Below are 16,450 nucleotides of genomic sequence, written 5' to 3' on the forward strand. Positions count from 1 at the left end.
AAGTAAGTAAACATCGTTTGGTAAAATGCCAGCCTATTGTCTAAAGATTTTAAAGTTTATCTTGACAATGAGATACCATGTTAAATGGAAGAGTGATCCCAGCACTTTGGGAGGATGCTGCAGGAGGATTGCTTGAGCCCAAGAGTTCAAGAACAGCTTGGGCAGCAAAATGAGACCTCATTTCTACAACAAATAAAATTAGCTGGGTGGTGTGTGCCTGTGGTCCCAGCTACATGGGAGGCTGAGGCAGGAGGATCTCTTTAGCTCCCAAGCTGCAGTGAGCTGTGTTCACCCCACTGCACTCCAACCTGGGTGACAGAGTGAGACCCTGTCTCAAATAAATACATAAATAAATAAATGGAAGAGCGACTTGTATTAATCTGGTTCCAGAAACAGCAGTGCTTGGAAATTCTAAAAAGTCCAGACACAGAGAGAGTAGCTTCCATCTAATCTGTGGTTCATATTTCGAGGCCTCTTAAAACTTAAAGGAATCTTGTCCCTTTCATACTTAAACCATGGGGTATTCTACTGTAAATCCCTCACCAAGGCCCACCAGAACTACAGGTCTGGCCCCTGGTCACCTTTCCATCTTCATCTGATGATCTGATCTCCAGGAACTGGCTTCACTTGGCTTCTGAGTGTTTCTGGAATGATCTGAGTGTTTTCCTGCCTCAGAGCCTTCATTCATACAATTCTCTCTTCCTCTGTTCTCAATCTTGCTTCAGGCTTCAGAGAGGCCTTCCTTGAGGGAAGCCCTTTTCCCCAATCATCTCCTTTCATATCACTTATCACATTTAAGGACAGGGCCTAAATCTGTTTTTAATTAAATTACTGACCAAGTTAAGGAATGAATAAGTCAGGAAAGAGATGATTAGGATTAAAATAGGGACAAGAGCGATATAGGAAAAAAGACAGATTAGAGAGTCTCTGAAGAGGCAGAATGATCACAGAAGACTGGGAAGGGAAAGCATCCAGGATGACACCCAGGGTTCAAGTGAACTAGAGCATGGCTGGATGGATGGGTGGGAGATGAGTTCAGGATGGGGCATGTTACCAATGAGAGAGGGCTGTGAGAGATCCCATCGTAGATGTCCAGCAGAAGCTGGTACCAGGTTCAGAGCTCATGAGTGGGACATGGGAGTCACTGGCATGCGAGTACTAGTTGAAGCATTGTCTGTGGAAAAAATGACCCAAAGAACGTCACAGGCCCAATCAGAGAAAACATTTGTAAACATGCTGCAGAGAGAAGAAAGTGAAGCAAGTGAACACAGCAAGGAGGAACACAGGAAGAGAGGGAGTTATCAAAGCTAAAGAGGGAAGTCCTAGAATGCCAAACTCCACTGGACCAAATGCCAGGAAGAGAGGCTGAAAAGAGCCATCCCCAGGGACCTTTGTGAGGGCTTTTTTAGGAGGCAGAAGTGAGAAGTGAGATCAGTAAGAGAGTTTGTGAAATACAGTCACTAAAACCCCCAAATCTTTTAATCCAGGTTTGGTCAACATTTCAAAGAAAATTGTAAGTAACAATTGTAAAATTGTGAGGAAAATCTTTAAGGGGTAAAGGCTGTTGACACAAGTGCTTCTGAGAATGGTAGTATTGGCTGGTATTATTGTGTTTTAAAAGTGAGAGAAAGATGTATAATATTTACATACAGACAATCTTGGATATATGATGGTTCACAACTTACTGATTTTTTGACTTTAAAATGGTGCGAAAGTGATAAGTATTCAGTAGAAACTGTACTTCGAATTTTGATCTTTTCCTAGACTAGTGATAGGCAGTTTGATGCTCTTGCAAGGAGGGGCAGTGGCAATAAGCTCAGCCACACAATAGCAAGGGTAAACAACCAATACTCTACAGTATACTGTGTTGCCAGCACTTTTGGATATTGTGTCTTGTGTTTTCACAACCCATTTTGGTCACATTTAAAGTACATCTATATGTCTTCTATTTCCTGTCATTTTAAAATTGAGTTTTTGTCCAGCCAATTTATCAGAAAGGGTGAGGAGCCCTCCAGCCACAGTCCAGGCTTAATAGTTACTTCTCATGGATTGCAACATGTGATCTTAAGACTGAAACTGTTTTTTGTGAAAAGCTATGTGGGGAGCTATCAGGATGTTTTTCACTGGAAATGGAATTAGCTTGCAACTGCTGTGAGATTAACTTACTGACCTTTACTTCACTGATCTTGATACCAACTCGATCTTCAGGGAATCTCTGGCAAATTAGGAAAACTATATTTAGACTAGCATCCGTGTAAGATTTTCACAAGTAAAATAAAATATTCCTTTCCTTTTCAGAATACAAGGCAAAGTTTCCTTCTTTCAGAGATAAATAAATGGAAATACATCGATCTCTTCTTACAAGGGCTCTTCCTGTCCTAGTACACACCACATTGTACTATGATTTTGTTGTTCAGTTCTCCATTTTCATTACTTCTTTGATACTATTGAGTTTAAAGTTAAATACTTTCTGTAGTAGTTCATTTTCACACTGCTATAAAGAATTGCCTGAGAATAGGCAGGAAGAGGCTTAATTGACTTACAGTTCTGAATGGCTGGGGGGACCTCAGGAAACTTAGAATCATGGCAGAAGGCAAAGGAGAAGCAAGTACCTTCTTCACAAGGCAGCAGGAGAGAGGGGGAGAAGCGGGAAGCCCCAGACACTTAGCAAACAACCAGATCTCATGAGAACTCCCTCACTATCATGCCAACAGCATGGGGGAAACTGGCCCCATGATCCAGTCACCTCCCATCAGGTCCCTCCCTTGACACATGGGGCTTACAATTGGAGATGAGATTTGGGTGGAGACACAGAGCTAAACCATATCATTCTACCCCGACCCCTTCCAAATCTCATGTCCTTCTCACATTTCAAAACCAAACATGCCTTCCCAACAGTCCCCCAATGTCTTAATTCATTCCAACATTAACTCAAAAGTTCAAGTCCGAAGTCTCATCTGATATAAGGCAACTCCCTTCCACCTATGAGTCTGTAAAATCAAAAGCAAGTTAGTTACCTCCAAGACACAACAGGGGTACAGGCATTGGGTAAATATTCCCATTCCAAATGGGAGAAATTGGCCAAAACAAAGGGGTCAGAGGCCCCATTTAAGTCTGAAACTCGACAGGGCATTCATTAAATCTTAAATCTCTAAAATCTGCTTTGATTCCCTTTCTCACATTCAGGGCATGCGAATGCAAGGAGTGGGCTCCCATGGCCTTGGACAGCTCCACCTCTGTGGCTCTGCAGGGTATAGCCCCTACAGCTGCTTTCACAGGCTGGCATTGTGTGTCTGCAGCTTTTCTGAGCACAGAGTACAATCTGTCAGTAGATCTACCATTCTGGGGTCTGGAGGATGGTGGTCCTCTTCTCACAGCTCCACGAGGCAGTGCCCCAGTGGGGACTCTGTGTGGGAGCTCCAACCCATTTTCCCTCTGCATTGCCCTAGTAGAGGTTCTCCATAAGGCTCTGCCCCGGCAGCAGACTTCTGCCTGGACATCAAGGTGTTTCCATAAATCCTCTGAAATCTAGGCAGTGGCTTCCAAAGCTCAACTTTTGTCTTCTGTGCACCCAAAGGCCCAACACCACATGGAAGCTGCCAATGATTGGGATTTGCACCCTTTGAAGCAATGGTCCAGCTGTACCTTGGCTCCTTTTAGCCACAGCTGGAGCTGGAGTGGCTGGAACACAGGGTGCCATGTCCCAAGGCTGCACAGAGCAGTTGGGTCCTGGGCCTGGCTCATAAAACCATTTTTCCCTTCTAGGCTCCAGGCCTGTGTTGCGAGGGTCTGCCCTGAAGATTTTCTGAAACGCCCTGGAGACATTTTACCCACTGTCTTGGCAACTCACGTTACTTATGCAAATTTCTCCAGCCAGCTTGAATTTCTCCACAGAAAATGGGTTTTTCTTTTCTACCACATGGTCAGGCTGCAAACTCCCTAAATTTTTGTTGCACTCTGCTTCCCCTTTAAACATAAGTTCCAATTTCAAACCATCCCTTTGTGAGCACATATAACTGTATGCTTTCAGGAAAAGCCAGGTCATGCTTTGGTGCTTAGAAATTTCTTCTGCCAGATACTCTAAATCATCTCTTTCAAGTTCAAAGCTCCACAGATCTCTAGGGCAGGGGAAAAATGCCACCAGTCTCTTTGCTAAAACATAGCAAGAGTGACGTTTACTCGAGTTCCCAATTAGTTCCTCATCTCCATCTGAGAGCACCTCAGCCTGGACTTCATTGTCCATATCACTATCAGTGTATTGGTCAAAGCCATTCAACAAGTCTCTAGGAAGTTCCAAACTTTCCCACATCTTCCTGTCTTCTTCTGAGCCCTCCAACTGTTCCAATTGCTGCCTGTTACCCAGTTCCAGAGTTGCTTCCATAATTTCAGGTTATTTTTATAGCAGTACCCCGCTCCTGGTACCAAATCTCTATATTAGACCATTTTCACACTGCTATAAAAAACTGCCTGAGACTGGGTAATTTAGAAAGGAAAGAGGTTTAATTGACTTACAGTTCTGAATGGCTGGGAAGACCTCAAGAAACTTAAAATCATGGTGGAAGGTAAAGGATGCAGGAAGCACCTTCTTCACAAGGCAGAAGGAGAGAGAAAAAGAAGGGGTAAGTGCCAGACACCTATCAAACAACCAGACCCACTATCATGAGAACAGCATAGGGGAAACGATCCCCATGATCCAATCATCTCCTGCCAGGAACCTCCGTCAATACATGGGGATTACAATTGGAGATGAGATTTGGGTGGCAACACAGAGTCAAACCATATCACTTTTGTATTTGAATAAATTGTATTTATTTTTCTTTTCTTTTATTTGTTTTGAGACAGAGTCTCATTCTGTCACCCAGGCTGGAGTACAGTGGCATTACCACAGCTCACTGTGGTATCCATCTCCCAGGTTCAAGTGATCCTTTTGCCTCAGCCTCCTGAGTAGCTGGGACTACAGGCATGTGCCACCATGCCTGGATGATTTTTATTTTTTTACTTTTTTAATACAAGGTCTCACTCTGCAGCTCAGGCTGTAGTGCAGTGGTCCAATCACAGCTCACTGCAGCCTCAAACTTGGGCTCAAGCAGTTCTCCTGCCTCAAGCTCCCAAGTAACTGGAAGTACAGGTGTGCGTCACCATGCCTGGCTAATTTTAAAATTTTTAATAGAGACAAAGTCTCACTATGTTGCCCAGGCTGGCCTTGAACTCCTGGCCTCAAGTGATCCTCTCACCTTGGCTTCCTAAAGTACTGGTATTATAAGCATGAGCCACTGTGCCTGCCCCTGGATTGTTTTTCTTATTTTTGCTGAGACAGAATCTCGTTCTGTTGCCCAGGCTGGAATGTAGTGGCGTGATCTCAGCTCACTGCAACCTCCGCCTCCTGGGTTTAAGGGTTCAAGCAATTCTCTGCCTCAGCCTCCTGAGTAGCTGGGAGTACAGGCACCTGCCACCACGCCTGGCTAATTTTTGTATTTTTAGTAGAGACAGGGTTTCACCATCTTGGCCGGGCTGGTCTTGAACTCCTGACCTTGTGATCTACCCTCCTCGGCCTCCCAAAATGCTGGAATTACAGGCATGAGCCACTATGCCGAGCCTATTTTTTCTACTCTGTAAAATATTTATGGAAGTCTACTGTTTTCTCAGTGATTTTTGAGTTTCACGTGTTAAAATATTAATCCTTTGTGATGTTTCTTATAATCATTCTTTGCAATTGCTTTTCTGCTTTTTAATGTTCCCTATTTCTTTGACAGAAATATTACATTTCTCTAATGTTGACTCAGCTAACTTCTGTGGTTTCTATTATTGTGTTTAAACTTACAGATTTTTTTACTCAATTTTATAGAATGAGTAGAGAACACAGAAAAGGAAATGGTAAATATATTTTATTATACATTCACCAAATACCTTCCTTGCATTTTTTCTTTTCTTTCTTTCTTTCTTTTTCTTTCTTTTTTTTTTATTTTGAGACAGAGTCCCACTCTACTGCCCAGGCTGGAGTGCAGTGGTACAATCTCGGCTCACTGCAACCTCTGCCTCCCCGGTTTAAGTGATTCTTGTGCTTCAGCCTCCTAAGTAGCTGGGATTACAGGTGCATGCCACCATGCCTGGCTAATTTTTGTATATTTTGCACAGACAAGGTCTTGCCATGTTGCCCAGACTGGTCTCAAACTCCTGACCTCAAGTGATCTGCCTGACTCAGCCTCCCAAAGTGCTGAGATTATAGGCATGAGCCACCGTACACAGCCACTGTTTTCAAAGATCTTCTAAATACTCTTTATTCCTTTCTTTAACTTCAACACCTAACTCACACAATAGCAATACTATTGCTATTTATAACAGTAACCCATGTATATTAGTAAGTGCTTAATGGTGAATTCATAGCAACTCTCAGGTTTCTAGTAGGAATAAATCCTAAATTACAGAGAAAGTTAGATTACTTAATTCTCATGTCATTTCTGTTCTCTTGGTTAAGCAGACTGATTTTTAAAACACAGGGGACACAACTTTCATTGGTAAGATGGAAAATAAGCTCTTGGTGAGCAGTTAGCTGCCCAAATCAATCTGAGTCTGAGCTCCAGAAACTATAGCTCTTCGAACTGAGATAATTCTGTCATTCTCAACAATCTTTGGCAAGAACAACTTCTTACTACTACTGCTGTATGACAGACAGCATCCTAGGATCTTTTCATGTATTATTTCTAATCTTCACAATGATATTTCCAAATACTTGTTTTACAAGTGAGGAAACAAAGGCTCAGAAAGGTTAATTAACTTGCCCACATTTGCCTAGCATGTTAGCGGTGAAGCTGGGATTTGTACTCTTCTTACTATGTCAAACTGCTTTCTAAAACCCTACCTACCCTAAAACCCTAAAATCACCTTCTATGCAAGGTGATATAGTTTGGATGTTGTCCCCATCCAAATCTCATGTTGAAATATAATCCCCAATGCTGAAGGTGGGGCCTAGTACAAGGTGATCAGATCATGGGGGTGGATTTCTCAGGAATAATTTAGTACCATCCTCTTGGTACCGTCCTTGAGGTAACGAGTGATTTCTCATGAGATCTGATCATTTAGAAGTGTGTGGCTTCTTCCCCGCCCCACTCTTTCTCTTGCTCCTGCTTTTGCTACATGATGTGCAAGCTCCTGCTTCACCTTCCGCCATGAGTAACAGCTTCCTGAGGCCTCCCCAGAAGCAGATGCTGGAGCTATGCTTCCCCTACAGCCTGCAGAACCATGAGCCAATTAAATCTCTTTTCTTTCTTTTCTTTTTATTTATTTATTATTTATTTATTTATTTTTTGAGACAGGATCTTGCTCTGTCGCCCAGGCTGGATGGAGTGCAGTGGTGCAATCACGGCTCACTGCAATCACTGACTCCCAGCTTCAAAACAATCCTCCCACTTCAGCCTCCTGGGTAGCGGGGACTACTGGAGCATGCCACCATGCCCAGCTAATTTTTGTATTTTTTGTAGAGAGGGGATTTCACCTTGTTGTCCAAGCTAAGTTTGAACTCTTGGCTCAAGCAATACACCTGCTTCGGCCTGACAAAGTGCTGGGATTACAGGCATGAGCCACAGTGCCTGGCCAAACCTCTTTTCTTATAAATTACCCAGTCTCGGGTATTTACAGCAATGCAAGAACAGCCTAATACCCAAGGCATAGGGGTAAATACACTATTTCATTTACATACAGAGTAATGAGTTTGATATTCTTGGTAATTTGATATTGACATTGCTGGCAAGATTTTAAAACTAGTAATTAAAAGGATAGCTGGTAAGCAATAGGGAAAGGACTCAGTCACTAGAAGCTAGTAAGGTTTTGCTAGGAGTAAACCTTGCCTGGTTATTCTCACTTCTTTTTTAATCTGGTCAACAGCTCACAGATCAGAGGAATGGTGGAATTACACCGACAGGCATTTGGAGAAGTCTTTCCTATCATCTTGTTTATGAACACTCTGAGCTGGATGATAATATAATGAAGTGAACTCCAACCAAAGAGCCTTGATTAATGGACTGATATTCTTAGACCAATCTTTTTTGGTTTAGTAATTTACAAGGATATGGATACAGATAATAACTCTGCTGATACTGTGAGGCTTCGGGGAGTAGCTGATGTTGAGATGAATGAATCCAGATCCAAGATAATTTCAACAGAATGGAAAAATGGGCAGATCCTAAAGAGATGAAATTTAACAGGGTTGAAAGAGGAGTCCTCCACTATGGTCCCAGGCTAGCTCACATATAGCTGGGGGATACAGTGCTTCACAGTTCTTGGTGACGAGACTAACGAATTATTTATATGATGAGACAGTCTCATGAGTCTGGCCATGGTAGGTTGCACAAACCACAGTGTAGCGTCTGGTTTAGAAATCTCATGGCCCCACTCACCGTGGTGAGGCTCGTGTGCTTTCTCAGGGACTCTGATGAACAGAACATGCACCAGAGGGACTTTCCATCAAGGGAGTCACTCAAACTTGTGTCTCTAATCACATAATCAACAGTTGGATGAACTAGAAAGGCTTAACCTGAAGAAGGCTTAGGGGAGATTAGGTATTTGTCTCCAAACTTCCAAAGAGCTGAATTGGAAAAGCAACATGGAAAAAAGATACTTGGTATAGGTAGGTTTGGAGGGTGCAACTGGGTAGAAGTTACAAGAGACAGACTCTGGCTTCACTGAAGGAAGAACTTTCTAACATAGCTATAGAAAAATGAAATGAACGATTTCAAAGAATTAAGTCCCTTAACTTGGGACTCTTGTTCAATCAGAGGCAGGATGAGTAACCATACGAGAGGGATGTTTAAGAGAATTTTAGCATTCAGTAAGGTCAGACCATATGATTGCTAGGATATCTTCCTAACCAGAGATTCTACCATATTCCAAAAACAAAATTTTTAAATATATAGCTACTCACATAAGAAATAAAATGTGATTCATGTGAAAAAGAACAAAAAGCAACAATATTATCAAATAAACAAGAAAACCAATTCAAATGTGACTTTAGGCGTGTTTCCTAAAACTCTCTGTCTTCAGCTTACTTCTCTGGCTTACTTTCCAAATTTATCACTGTATCTGAAAACTTGTTTCTCTAGGCTATATTATGGAGGCTCTGTTAGTAGATCTGGGCAAACCATATGTGTATTTTAAAATCACTGAGTGATTCTAATGCTCAGTGAGTTTGGGGGACTGCTGAAATTCTAGACTTATGTACAGGGGTTACCTTCTATTTTGTATAAGAAATTTGTCTGTATATGTAAAGCTTGAAAAGAACTTAGTAATTCTAATCAACTTGTTAATATTTAAGGCCTCTGCCGTTTAATATTTAAGCACCATTTTAACGCAGGCAACAAACTCAATCTCAGTTTCTAAACTCTAACAATTTAAAACATAAAAATATCACATCCAGGCTGGGTGCAGTGGCTCATGCTTATAATCCCAGCACTTCTGAGGCAGGAGGATCACTTGAAGCTAGGAGTTAGAGACCAGAATAGGCAGCAAAGTGAGACCCCACCTCTACAAAAGTTTTTAAAAGTTAGCTGGGCATTGTGGTATGCAGCTGTGGTCCCAGCTACTTGGGTGACTGAGGTGGGAGGATCACTTAAGCCTAGGAGTTCCAGGCTGCAGTGAGCTGTGATTGTGCCACTGCACTCTGGCCTGGGAAACAGAACAAGACTCTGTTTCTAATTTAAAAAAAAAAAAAAAAAAAGGAACCCTTTTATCAGAGGAGTTTGGTAGGAGGCTCTGGGGTCATAAATCTGCTTATTCATCTGTTCTCGTGAAGACTTTAGATGAGACGTGACAGAAATCCATCATCAAACGCCCTTTGATTCAGAGGACAAATCCATCACCTGTGGCTTTCTGGACTTTGAGACAAATTGTTCCTACAGCTAATCTAGCTCAGGCGTCCCTCCCCTCCCCCTACCAGAGGATGGGAAGACAAACTGAAAGAAGAAAAGAACAGGAAAGAGACTGGCCTATAGCAAGTTTCTTGTGGAGTAAAAGTCCAGCAATTATTAAAGACTGACAAGAAATAATGAATTAAAATGAGGCAATGACACAACCTATCCAAATCTAAAAGAGGACTTTTACATGTATACGCCAATAAAAGCAATATTAGTAGGATTATTTGTATTTTCTGAAAGTTAAGTTTGGAAAGTCATTTTTCTGGAAATAATTCTTATGCAGACTTTATGTTACCTGATATAGTAATAGTATGACAATAATGATGATACTGTAATAATAGTGACACTGTATTCATTGTTAAGAAATCTAATACAAAAATCCTCTAACTTGGTTTCTTGGTGTCTGGCAAGTTGCCACAAGTATCTCATAGTGAAAATCGTCACCACTGACGATGAACTGGCTGGTCAGATAATGCTGATTTTTAATTAATGTTTACCAGAGTACAGAAGAGAATCTGACCAAATTCTAAATTGGAATTGAACTCTTTGCCTTTCCCTTCCCATGTTAAATGCAAGTCCACAGTCACTTAGCACTTGGTCAAATTCATTCTTGCACATTTTTCAGAGCCTTCTGTTGCCATCCACAGTTTTGGGAAATGGGGTTATAGCAGAGAACAAATCATGTCCCTTTTCTTATAAAGCTTGCATTCTACCATAGGAAGATAGTCAATAAACAAATGCCCAAATAAAAAAAAAATTCAAATTAAAAAAAAAAAGGCAAGAAGGTAACTTCCGAGTTGCCCCTCTGGTGCATAGACACTTCCTTTTAATGATGATTTGGACAGGTCAAATCTTTTCAAAACTTTCCCATTAGTGGAAGGAAATATTGTACTTACAGATGCACAAGACTATGAGAAAAAGGAGGTATGTGACCAGTTCCCGTAAAACACTTTTAAGGTATTTCTCTCGGTTAGTGCTGCTTTCCTCCATGAATCTTGTTCCCCAGAGACCTTTAAAATAATAATGAAAAAAAGAAAAGATGTCATTTTATTTAAGAAATCTCATGAATGGCAAAAGGGAAAATAAAGAACAAACTAAACAGTATCACCTGTAAGGGAGAGTCTCCCTTTTTTTTTTTTTTTAATCACATTTTTAATGCAACCGAGAAACTGGTTTTGTAGGTCTACCTTTTATTTAAGACTACATCTGGCTCCACTGTTACCCCAAACATGCAAAACATAAGGCAACAATCCTGATCATTTTATAGGCTCCCAAGCCCATTAGGAGTATCTTAGTCAAATTTTAAAAAGAGAACAGGAAATAAGGAAGGCCTAACAGAGGAGTTAAATAATTGTGCAAAACTTATCAGTTCTTCCCATTTGAGGTGGATACAACCTTGTAATTATCCCACTACTAAACCCAGTTAAGAACATGATGTAACTATATTTCAAGTAATACCTTTTAGGTCACCCCTGATGAAAAGAAGTCCTTGTTGGAGAATCGTTTCAACATAGAAACATGTTATGCTTCTAACCCACTGGCATAAAAGCTCTGCTCTGTAAGAGCAGAAGCTGTCCTATTAAAAAACTCCATGGTGACTGATTACACTAAGCGTGCTTGGCTTAGCAGATTTTTAAAACAGCAATTAACATAAAATCTTTAAAAGCAGCAACTCATCCATGTTCCCTCTCTCTCTGTAGAAAGAGTAGAATCAGCAACCATGTTCTACATTTTAGCAGATGGAAAAAGCGTTGGGCTGGCTGAGTGAAGATGACGTAACCCTCCATGAGCTTGCTGGAGAGAGTGACCGCAGTTTTGGACTCAGTCAGCAGCAGACATGGTGGTCATCATCCAAATCCCCATTAATGAACAGTGTGGTAAAGTCACATTGCTGGTTACTTGGAAGAACCTTAATATTTTCCAAAAAAGACAAACCTCTCAATCCTTTCAGTTACATTAGGTTGGCTGTTAAATGGAAACCAACCTGGTCCCTGCATGTTGTCTCACACTTTGATTCCACAGACCTTAACTCCTTCAATAATGGAAACTCACATAGCCACTTTCACCATAATCAAGCCACACAGAGAAATGGGAAAAAGAGCATAAGGTCTTTTACTTCGAAGAAATGAGTTCATCATTAGTGTTCATGTATTTTTTAAGTCTTATAATAATATGTAAGTTCTATTCCTGAATTTCGGTATTCCCTTTTCTTTTCTTTTTTCCTCCCAAATGTCCTTTAGGAAAATCAACACTGAATTCAAAAACACTGTGTTACGCATCACACGTTTCACCAACACTGAGAGTGGAGCATAACTTATGACCAACTTTGCTTCTGCCAAGATCTGGTAGTTGTCAGGGAATTACTCACTCAGAAGAAATGCAGCAAGCAGAATGTTTGTTCACTGAAACACTATCATACTAAAGAATTATTACAAATTTAGATGACACGGAAAATTACAACTTAGAATAACACAGAGGCAGCCAAAGATTAGGCTCGGTAGCCCTGGACACAAACACACCACTGCTTTGGAGTGTTTCTTTTGGAGGCCAGGCCTAAAATATATGTCAACAGAGACTGCTGTCTCTTTACTCCCAGGAAAGACTGTTGCCCTGTCTCACTTCGTCAATGATTTCATTCTTTCTCATGGTTTATAAACAACTAGGCACTAAGGAACAGCCATGATTCTTAGTATTTATACATGGTATTGCTTGGCCTATAAATAGAAAAAACAAACTCCTATCAAATTTTCTTCAAGCTAAGGCTGGGCGCGGTGGCTCACGCCTATAATCCCAGCACTTAGGAGGCTGAGGCGGGTAGATCACTTGAGGTCTGGAGTTCGAGACCAGTCTGGCCAACATGGTGAAACCCCGTCTCTACTAAAAATACAAAACTTAGCCAGGTGTGGTGGTGGGCGCCTGTAATCCCAGCTACATGGGAGGCTAAGGCAGGAGAATCACTTGAACCCGGGAGACAGAGGTTGCAGTGAGCCAGGATCATACCACTGCACTCCAGCCTGAGTGACAGAGTGAGATCCCATCTTGAAAAAATAATAATAATAATTTATTCAAGCTAAACTTGTGATGGCCTATGGCAATTTAATTGTAGCCTTTGAATGAAACACTTCAAATGGAAAGAAACAAGTCCTCATATGTATGTATGTATGAATTTATTTATTTTGAGGCAGGGTCTCTCTCTGTTACCCAGCCTGGAGTGTAGTGATGCAATCACAGCTCACTGAAGCCTTGACCTCCTGGGCTCAAGCCACCCTTCCACCTCATTTTTTGATTTTTTGCAGAGATGAGGTCTCAATATGTTGCCCAGGCTGGTCTCGAATTCTCGGCCTCAAGTGATCCTCCTGCTTCAGCCTCCCAAAGTGCTGGGATTAGAGGCATGCCACTGCACTCGGCCTCCCTTATATATATTTTTATATTATATACATTCATATATTTTCTTTCTTTTTTTTTTCTTTGAGACAGAATCTCACTCTATCACCCAGGCTGGAATACTCTGGCACAATCACGGCCCACTACAGCCTTGACCACCTAGGTTCAAACAATCCTCCTGCCTCAGCTCAGCCTCCCAAGTAGCTTAAACTACAGGCACATACTACCAAGTCCAACTAAGTTTTTAATTTTTGTAGATGTGGGGTCTCACTACATTGCTTAGGCTGGCCTCAAACTCCTGGGCTCAAGCAATCCTCTCGCCTTGGCCTCTCAAAGTGCTGGGATTACAAATGTGAGCCACTGTGCTTGGCCCTGTGTATTTTCTTTTTCTAAATTACTCTATCTACTTCCTCAAATATTTACTGCTCTAAGTTTTTCATCCCATTTTCCCATTGGGTGTGTATGTAGGACCAATCTTAGCATACAGGGACCTTTTACATCCGGATGGGTGAGAAATAGTTGCATCTACAAGTAGGAAAAATAGCTGTCCTGCAGCCAACTGTTCTCCATGTTTGGCAGAGCTGTTAGGATAAGAATGGTTAAGGACGGAATCATGTGCAAATTGATGACATTCTTCAAAATCAATTGTTGTCTTTCCCACAGCTGTTCTAGTTGTGGTGGGAGTAACTTCCCAGCATTGCAGGTATTCAATGTTTCCAGCTGTTAGGGAGAACACGGAATAAGTACAGACCCGACTTCCTTTAAGAGGGTGCTTAGCTAATGCCAGAATGCAAAGCCAGATTACATCATCTAAAGCACGGTCCTCAGTCCCCAGGCTGCAGATGGGTACTGGTCCATGAACTGTTAGGAACCGGGCCCCACAGCAGGAGGTGAGCTGCAGGCGAGCAAGCATTACCGCTGGGGTCCTGCCTCCTGTCAGATCAGTGGTGGCATTCGATTCTCGCAGGAGTGACAACCCTATTGTGAACTGCGCATGTGAGGAATCTAGATTGCCGGCTCCTTATGAGAATCTCACTAATGCCTGATGATCTGAGGTGGAACAGTTTCATCCCCAAACACTTCCCACCCCAGGTCTGTGGAAAAATTGTCTCCCATGAAACCGGTCCCTGGTGCCAAAAAGACTGGGGACTGCTGATCTAAACAGTGCATTCCTCTGCACAGTTACTTCTTAATATGAACACTGGGGAACTCTGTAATGGAGAACTCCAAGCACAAAAGATATTCCAAACATAAACAGTTGGCTTTGAACAAAAATGTCATTTCCCCAACTATTTTATCTAAATCCTTTCAAAGACTTTTTATTGGCTGGGTGCGGTGGCTCACGCCTATAATCCCAGCACTCTGGGAGGCTGAGGTGGGTGGATCACCTGAGGTCAGGAGTTTTGAGACCAGCCTGACCAACACGGTGAAACCTCGTCTCTACTAAAAATACAAAAGTTAGCTGGGTGTGGTGGCGAGCTATTCGGGAGGCTGTAATCCCAGCTATTCGGGAGGCTGAGGTAGGAGAATCGCTTGAACCCGGGAGGCGGAGGCTGCAGTGAGCCGAGATCACACCACTGCATTCCAGCCTGGGCAACAAGAGTGAAACTCCGTCTAAATAAATAAATAAATAAATAACTACAACTTTTTATTTTAGAAAATATCAGAAATATCACAAAGAAAGAATGATATAATGATAAATCTATCACCTAGATCCAACAATCTCAACTCAATGCCAATCCTAGTTCATTTACATCCTCACCCATCTGATGCCACTGCTGATCTGACAGGAGGTAGTAATGCTCACTAGCCTGCTGCTCACCTCCTGCTCTGTGGCCCGGTTCCTAACAGGCCACAGACCATTACCACCCCGATTATTTTGGAATTAATTCCAGCTATTGTATCACTTCATCTGTTAATATTTCAGTTCCATGGTTAAAAGGTTAATTGTGGATCTTTCACCTCACACTACCCTGCCCCATCTGAAATACATGAAACCCGTATGGCCTATTATCAAGGCATAGTGCAACACAGGGCTTTGGAGTCAAATGATATTAAACTGAGTGCTTAACCACTTGGGAGCTGAGAAAGCTTACTTGACATCATGAGCCTCCGCTTCCTCATTTAAAAATGGAGTAAGAGTACCTTTTTGTGGGGTTGTCCTGGGAATTAGAAATATTACTTGTGGAGCACTTAGAGTGCTTGGAAGCGGCCTGTCTGTAGCTTCAGAAACAAGCCCAGATCTGCAAAATGGCCTTTTGGAGGCCCAGTTGGTCCAGATTTCAGAGCGGTATAAAGACTCAAATCCGTATGAACTATCAGTTCATTGTGATAGCCTGACCAAATTCTCAGTGTATTTATATCATGAAAGAATCCTCCTTTTGTGCTAAGACACATGTGAGTCTCATTTACAAGAATGAATACAATCCTTCCTAGTATTCATTTGAATTGCAGGGACACTTTTAGAAAGGGAAGTGGCTTTTTATCTATATCTGTCCATTTTCTATAGAAATATCACAAAGAGAGAATGATATAATGATAAATCTATCACCTAGATCCAACAATCTCAACTCAATGCCAATCCTAGTTCATTTACATCCTCACCCATCTGATGCCACTGCTGATCTGACAGGAGGTAGTAATGCTCACTAGCCTGCTGCTCACCTCCTGCTCTGCGGCCCGGTTCCTAACAGGCCACAGACCATTACCACCCCGATTATTTTGGAATTATCTTAAGTAATATTGACTCCTGAATCTTGAATTTCTTTCTTTTCTTTTTTTTTTTTTTTTTTTTTTTTTGAGACAGTGTCTTGCTATGTTGCCCAGGCTGGTCTCGGATTCCCAGCCTCAAGCAATCTTCCCGCCTCAGTCTCTTAAGCAGCTAGGATTAAAGGTGTGTGCCACCATGCCTGGACTGAATCCTGATTTTTTTTTTTTTTTTGAGACGGAGTCTCGCTCTGTCGCCCAAGCTGGAGTGCAGTGGCGCGATCTCGGCTCACTGCAAGCTCCACCCCGCGGGTTCAAGTCATTCTCCTGCCTCAGCCTCCTGAGTAGCTGCGACTACAGGTGCCCGATACTGCGCCCGGCTAATTTTTTGTATTTTTAGTAGAGATGGGGTTTCACTGTGTTAGCCAGGATGGTCTCGATCTCCTGACCTTGTG

At 42.0% G+C, this 16,450-nt stretch overlaps 1 protein-coding gene across 1 annotated transcript in view; it reads right to left on the bottom strand.

The window, feature by feature from the left end:
• The window catches only part of PKD2 (polycystin 2, transient receptor potential cation channel), a 69,480-nt gene that overhangs the window by 45,320 nt on the left and 7,710 nt on the right, over positions 1 to 16,450 (bottom strand). The window contains exons 2-3 of the mRNA XM_017895923.1: positions 11,364 to 11,481; positions 10,802 to 10,915 (exon numbers count right to left, since the gene is read on the bottom strand). Coding sequence (XP_017751412.1) covers positions 10,802 to 10,915; positions 11,364 to 11,481 — 232 coding nt within the window. The remainder of the gene's footprint in view (positions 1 to 10,801; positions 10,916 to 11,363; positions 11,482 to 16,450) is intronic.

This window comes from Rhinopithecus bieti, unplaced genomic scaffold (genome assembly GCF_001698545.2).
Source record: "Rhinopithecus bieti isolate Rb0 unplaced genomic scaffold, ASM169854v2 scaffold_28300, whole genome shotgun sequence".
Classification (NCBI taxonomy): Eukaryota; Metazoa; Chordata; class Mammalia; order Primates; family Cercopithecidae; genus Rhinopithecus; species Rhinopithecus bieti.